At 43.8% G+C, this 7,241-nt stretch overlaps 1 protein-coding gene across 1 annotated transcript; it reads right to left on the bottom strand.

The window, feature by feature from the left end:
- Positions 1-5,051: 5,051 nt before the first annotated feature.
- On the bottom strand, positions 5,052-7,241 carry LOC141005142 (interferon-induced protein with tetratricopeptide repeats 2-like). The gene is made up of 2 exons (XM_073476907.1): positions 7,153-7,241; positions 5,052-6,602 (listed from the first exon to the last, which is right to left on the bottom strand). The coding sequence occupies exons 1-2, from the start codon at positions 7,158-7,160 to the stop codon at positions 5,306-5,308; spliced, it is 1,305 nt and encodes a 434-aa protein (XP_073333008.1). The 5' UTR covers positions 7,161-7,241; the 3' UTR covers positions 5,052-5,305.

Below are 7,241 nucleotides of genomic sequence, written 5' to 3'. Positions count from 1 at the left end.
TCCAACTTCCTCTTTTCTGTAAATGATGTCGAGCAGCTTGAACGACTCCAAGCAAATTTTACAGGCGGGGCCGCATGCGGCGAAGTTGAACAGATGTAAGAGCTCTCATCATGAACATTCAGAGAGAAAAAGGGAGAATTGGCAAGAAAATAAGCAAAAAGATCTGAGTTTTGAGCTGTGAGAACAGAGTCGCGCGAACAAAGTGACGCGGAAATCCGCCCAGTTAGTGCAAACCAACCTGAGAACTGAGTTATTATACATTCATATTAGATTCATCTAATAGTGCACAACTAATGCAGTCAGCAGGCTAAAGTCCATCACATCACGAGCTGCTTCCACATGAAGCACATTTCAGTCATAATGATATTGTGAATATTAGTTTAATGAGTTTTGAGCTGTGCGAACAGAGTCGCGCGAACAAAGCGACGCGGAAATCCGCGCTGAGTTTCGTTTCCCAGGAATGAAAAGTTAAAACCTGCAGCCACGGATCTGTCCACGCGCCCTGACTGCGCACAAACACGACTCATTAAATACACGTTAGTGTAACTACACTGGTCCAACAAAAGGCCACGATTCGTACTGATGTCTAGATTTTCAGCTTTATTTCTCCTCCTCCACCGACGTTGTTACAAAATCGTAGAACACCGTGAAAACTATAAGTAAAAGCATAAGAGTTCATATGAGACCATTGAAGCTAATGCTAACACAATGTGAATAAACAAACACATGACAAGGACACTGTACGCTCAAGCATATTGAGCGTACAGTGCCTCACAGTGGTTTGGTCCACTGCCAATCAACCTGCAGCTCACACACCTGTGTGTCTGTGGAGCCTCTGAGCCTGATGGTGCTGCTGGTGCTGGTGCTGGTGCTGCTGGTGTTGGTGGTGCTGGTGTTGGTGTTGGTGGTGCTGGTGTTGGTGGTGCTGGTGTTGGTGTTGATGTTGGTGTTGGTGTTGTGTTGGTGCTGGTGCTGCAGGTGTTGGTGCTGCTGGTGTTGGTGTTGGTGGTGCTGGTGCTGGTGCTGGTGCTGCTGGTGTTGGTGGTGCTGGTGTTGGTGTTGGTGGTGCTGGTGTTGGTGGTGCTGGTGTTGGTGTTGATGTTGGTGTTGGTGTTGTGTTGGTGCTGGTGCTGCAGGTGTTGGTGCTGCTGGTGTTGGTGTTGGTGGTGCTGGTGTTGGTGGTGCTGGTGTTGGTGTTGTGCTGGTGCTGCAGGTGTTGGTGGTGCTGGTGTTGGTGTTGTGTTGGTGCTGGTGCTGTAGGTGTTGGTGGTGCTGGTGTTGGTGTTGTGTTGGTGCTGCTGCTGCTGGTGTTGGTGCTGGTGCTGCTGCAGGTGCTGCTGCTGCAGGTGGTGCTGCTGCAGGTGCTGCTGCTGGTGTTGGTGCTGGTGTTGGTGCTGCTGCTGGTGTTGGTGTTGGTGCTGGTGTTGGTGTTGGTGCTGGTGCTCGTGGACCAAAGTAAATACATACTTTGTAAATGTTGACTTCAGAGAGGGTTAGGTCTTTAGTGTGGTGTGAGGAACAGGGTTCTGCTCCTGTTCTGTTTCAGGCCCGTTAAAAAAACACCTGGTTTTGTCGCCACAAACAGGCTAGAAAATGTTCTGTGTTGTCCTTAAAAAATATTCAGGGGTGTCACATCTACAAATGTTGTGTATCCTGTGACGTGCACAAAATATAACTTGTAAAATGTTGGTCCTGGTGACTGGACTGAAACATGTGTCGACATTATTATTTACCTTTAATAACTAAAACGCATGTTCAGTTATAACTGTATTCTGTTCTGCCCGTTTCCTCACAGACCAACATATTGGTACTTTTAACTCGCTGGTGAAACCCTGAAGTGACTCATCTTTGGTTTTACAGTTTAACTGTCGGCCTGGTGTTCAGTTTTTCCTGTTCACATTCAGTACATCAGCACCTTTGGCGTCTCCGTCAGGATTTACACCTGAGAATGTTTCCTGTTTATCAAAACCTGTAAGAATCATAAACTTGTGTTTGTCACACAGATTATTTTCTGCAATAATCCACTTCAAAACTCCCATAGGCTTCTTTCCCATAGGCTTCATGATTTTGTCAGGCGGGGTGTTTAAAGGTCAGAGGTTCATTTATTTGTCATTTTACAACACAGGGTTGCACAAGGAAATGAAACTTATACGTGTTGACACACACACAGACAGTATGTAGCCTACAGTCAGTGTATTGTCAGTGTGATATGAGCCCTTTAAAGGAAAAGTTCAGCCAAAAATGTACATCCAGTCATCATCAACTCTGTTTAAGATTTGCAGAAATCTTCAAATGTTTGTTTTACCTTTTTAACATTAGATATATTATGATAGATTGTATTTGTAAATGTATGATATGTTGAGTATGTGACGTTCTTGTGTATATTCTGTGTTGTTCCCTGTGGACCCCAGGAAGACTAGCTGGTTACTAAGGTACCAGCTAATGGGGATCCTTAATAAACAATAAACAATAAACAATAAACAATCTCCTCCCTCCATGCTGATGAAAGTCAGGTGAGGTCTCGTAGTCCACACAACATTTCTGGAGCTTCACAGTAAAACAGAGTTGCAGCGTTCTGCTAAACACCTGAAGCAGCTGGAGATGATTTAAAACGGAGAAACAACCAAAGAAACATCAGATGTCTCCACACAGCTCGTCTGTAACGTCTCCTCAGATCAGTTTGTGATCTCGGGCCTTCTGCAGACTTGGATCACAGCAGACGAGCTGTTTGGAGACATCTGATGTTTACTGGGTTGTTTTTTCCACCAGCTCCTTCAGTGACTTCCTGCTGCTCCATCAGTGTGGACGGGAGGAGATAATGACTGAATTCACATGTTTAGGTCGCTGCCACACAGAATGTGATGTTGAAGCAGTTTTCAGTGAGTCCTCCGTACCGGCTGCAGCAGTTATTAATCCGTCTCGCTTCCTTTTTATTGATAATGTATTTTCAGGAGGTGCCATGATGTCCAGTGACCCAGTTCTTCAGTGACAGACCCGCCCTGCTGAGTTTGAATAAAGGGACACAACAAATCCTCCGTTTGTTCAATCTGGACATGCTTCGACTTTCGTTTCCTGCGAATGGAAACCTCCAGCCACGTCTCTGCCACATCACCAGCCAGCTCCTAATTAGGCATCATTAAGGGAGACAACACCTGCCTGGTGTCGACGCCTTCAGCCCTTCTGTTATCTGCCTGCAGCCTGTGTGCACCTTGTATCTTTGGACCTTGAGTTCCCAGCATGCCTCCTGTTTTTATTGTACACTAAAAATAAGATCATTCTTGCAGTTGAGTTTTTATATACTTATCAGAGATATACTTAAAGATACACTTCAGTATACTTGGTTTATTCTGATAAGTAGACAGAAAAGTCTTGTTGACGCTCATTTCTAACCTTAAAGACTGTGTTCATACTGTGTGTTTGTTGTTGTCATTGTTGTGTTCACATATTTTTGCATCCAATACATTTTTCAGTGCATTCAGAAAGTATTCAGACTCCTTCACTTGTTTCACATTTTGTTATGTTGCAGCCTTAAATGCCAAAATGGTTTAAACAGTTGTTTATCTCGTCTACACGATTTGTGGATTTTCTGCCGTTCTTCTCTGCAGATCCTCTCCAGATCTGTCAGGTTGGACCGGGACCACTGAAGGACAGTCAGAGTTGTCCCTCAGCCACACCTGTGTTGTCTTGACTGTGTGCTGAGGGTCATTGTCTGCAGTCTGTCCGCAACACCCGGTCCAGACACAAATGAGCCAAGATCCGCTCCAAACTGCCCCCAAAACATCTACTAAGGTCCAGCAGGCGTTTGACATCAGCATAGCAGGACCACCCTGCTGCAAAGACGCAGCCAGGTCCAAGACCTTAGCAGAGGAGGCTGCTTGTGATAATTTGTACAGGGTGTGTTTTATTTTTGTATCTCATATAAACTCTGAGTGTCATTTACTTACATGGATGTATTTGAAAAAGGGAATGAAACATGTACAACCAGGTTTTTATGTATTTCACAAAGGGAATTAAATTCTCATCATTGCAGAGTTTGTTATTAGTATCATGCAGACGATGAAATAATCCTAACAGGTCTTTATTTTTAAAGCGATGTGAGAGATCACATAGGAATCAGGTTATTTATATATTTCATGATTTATTTTACTCATGTGTTTGACCAAAGACCATGACACACTGAACTGAGTCCCAGGGTTTGTCTTTGTGAAGTGGAGTGACTTGGTGTGGCTCTTTGTCCTCCCAGGACCTCCTGTAGGCCCAGTGGAGACAATCACAACAACCAGTGTGAGCAGTTTGTTTCTTCTTCTTCACTTTTCTACTTCTGTCTGGAAAAAGCACAGAGCTGCTTAGGATGCGAGAGCCAGCTCCTTCCCTGCACACCATTCTCCCCCTGTCATATCATAGAAATAAACAGTTATATATAATAAAAAATGGCAAATTTATAGTAAATCAAACTTTATTTAATAGTTATTTCACTGTTAAGAAGCAATAAAATGCTCAATAAATTGTCTTAGCAGCATCTTCACTGCCTGTTGTTGGGCTGGTTGTGTGATCCACACCCTGTAATCAAACTTTTTCTGTGTCGTTCAGTACAGAAAGTATTTCACTCATGTTCTGCAGCCAGACAGCAGCTCCGCAGACTGAGCAGAGGCTGACACCTGGTGGTTACTTCTTCAAACTGCACTGACATTTGTTGAACAAGAATAAAGCGAGAAGTGAGAAGAAAAAACCACAGCCAGAAGAAATGTGCAAAGAAACCACAGCTTGATCACTTTAATGAACACAACAGTCCTGACTGTATGACAACTATATCTTGAATCTGAAATGTTTAGTTTGGAGGAATAGTGTTAGTTTGAATGAGGTGAAAGATCTCTCCCTTCTTGACCCTTCAGGCCTGATAATGTACATGTATATATGGATATTTGGATATATGGATATATGGATATATGTGTGTATGTTGGTTGATGGCACCAGTTTGTGCTGAAAAATGAAGCCGAAAATCAGATTAACTTCTTTTATTACAACTTTTATTTAAAACTTCTGATCATACGAACACATACAATGAAAACAGTTTGTAGGAAAATATATTTGTTTCCATGGAAACCATCAGAGGATTGATAGCAGGGTGAAGTGAATCTGTTCTGACTGGTCATGTTGAATAGTGCCATCTTTCCATCAGTCAGTATCAACTTTTCCTCAATTGCCACATTTCTTTCCAAAATTTGTATGTTATCAAACTTTCTATGTACAGATTTCTTTAGGTGATGCAACACCTACATTTCTGTCTGAACCAGTGCTGTTAAAATCACTGCGGCTCTGGCAGCTTTTCCAGAAACTCCTTTACTTCTCTTCTCATCTGGTTCCTGCTGTCTTTAATGTTTCTCAGAACTCTGACGCTGTTCTGACGAAAGTAGCACTGTATCGGTATCTCTGCTGCCCTCATGTGATATATTACTGACCTGCAGCTATCCTTCAGTACAAAGTGTAGATAGGTTGCATATCTGTTGTAAAACATCTGTTTGTCTGCAGGAACCAGATCCCTCTCTAGCAGTTCCTGGTAAATCTGCTCAGCTTCAGCCTGGCTGTGATTTGACTTTGCGTATATGTTTGCGATGTCTATTTTCCTCAAAAGAGAAGACTCAGGGTAAATAGAAATCAGCTCCTCATGGAGACTGATGGCTCTGTCTATCATGCTTTGGTCTGGGGGACCGTCCCTACGAAAAACGATCTTCGATCTGTAGCAGAATGCAACACATCTCTTCAGATAACGCACATCTGGATGCTGTTTCAGAGCCTCCTCTGCCAAATCAACGGCCTCATCAACAGATACATAGAGAATGTAAACCCATAGCAAAGGTTTCACACCACTGTAGCTGCTGACTGGATTCATCAGAATCTTTCTGGCTAACTCTCGTGCTTCATCCTCAACTCTTTCTCCTTTCTTTGCACACTCATGAAGGTAAAGAGCAGCGAGGTACAAGTTCTCTGGATCTTTTTCCTTTGCAATTCTCATTTCCTCCAAGACGTCAGCCTCTGGCCCTGTGTTGCTGTGCATAGAAGCACTGACTAACGCTATCACACGGCTGGTGAACCACTCCACCATGTCCGGCTGCATCCTGATGGCTCTCTGGAAGTAATCTGCAGCCAGCAGCTTCTTGTCTGCGCTGAACTTCATCAGGGTCCAGGCTTTCTCAGCGTAGATCTCTGGATGGAGCTCGTCCTGGGATGGAGATGGGTATTTATTCATCAGGGCGTCGACCTTTGACAGGTAAGCCTGACTCTCTGCTTGTTCTCCCAGGTGGTGGTGCAGCCAAGCCTGGTTCCCGTAGTTCACCACTAACCAGGGACCCTCATCTGCTCTTCTTGTCTGGCAGAAGGCCTCTGCAGCCTTGTTGAACAAACTCTGGGCGTCTTCGGTGAACCCCAGCTTGTATTGAACGTACCCCCGCAGGTTGTAAACGTGACCCAGCCAGCTGTTTCCCTCCTCGGTGCCGATGTCCTCCAGCTGGGACCTGAGACCGAAGAGTTTGGACCTGCTGGGGTCCAGATCCCAGGTGAAGTGGCACTGCAGGGCCTCCAGTTTGGACTCCAGTGATGTTTGACTGATGGAGAATAAAAATACAGATCATCAGTCGGCTTATACAGCACACTCTGAAGTGTGCTACGTGTGGATAAACTCTGTTCATCTCATGTGGAGGAAGGGAGATAAACATGATGTTAGGAGCACTGAATGGTCAGGAAGGAAGGGAGGAGCCCTGATGGCAAGGAAATAAGGAAGGAAGGGGAGAATGAAGAAATGAAGGAAGGAGAGACAAAATGAATGATTAAAGAAATATGAACAAAGGAGGAAGATATAAGATATAAGACACTTTACAGCACATTTAATTGAAACCAAACAGCCAAGATATATTTAACACCACCAGGATCAAAGTTGACAGAACAAACAATCAGTGACTGGTTCTTTAAAAAGAGGAAGAAAACTCAAACTTTGTGGCCGTGACTGTAGGAACCAAGAAACACAACAAGAAACAGAAGAAAGTAAATTAAAAAGGAGGAATTAATATATCATCATTGACTTGTAGGGTTCATAATGATTATTACATGAACATTAAATACATCATAATGATGTGAAATGCAGAAGCAGTCACTCACCTCATCATTCAGCTGTTTCCTCCACACAGCAGCTCTCTAGTTATCACTAATGAACTGCTTTGGGTCCTGACACGATATCAGTGATGTCC

This window comes from Pagrus major, chromosome 11 (genome assembly GCF_040436345.1).
Source record: "Pagrus major chromosome 11, Pma_NU_1.0".
NCBI classification, from domain to species: domain Eukaryota; kingdom Metazoa; phylum Chordata; class Actinopteri; order Spariformes; family Sparidae; genus Pagrus; species Pagrus major.
This window is presented reverse-complemented; position numbering and strand designations above follow the sequence as displayed.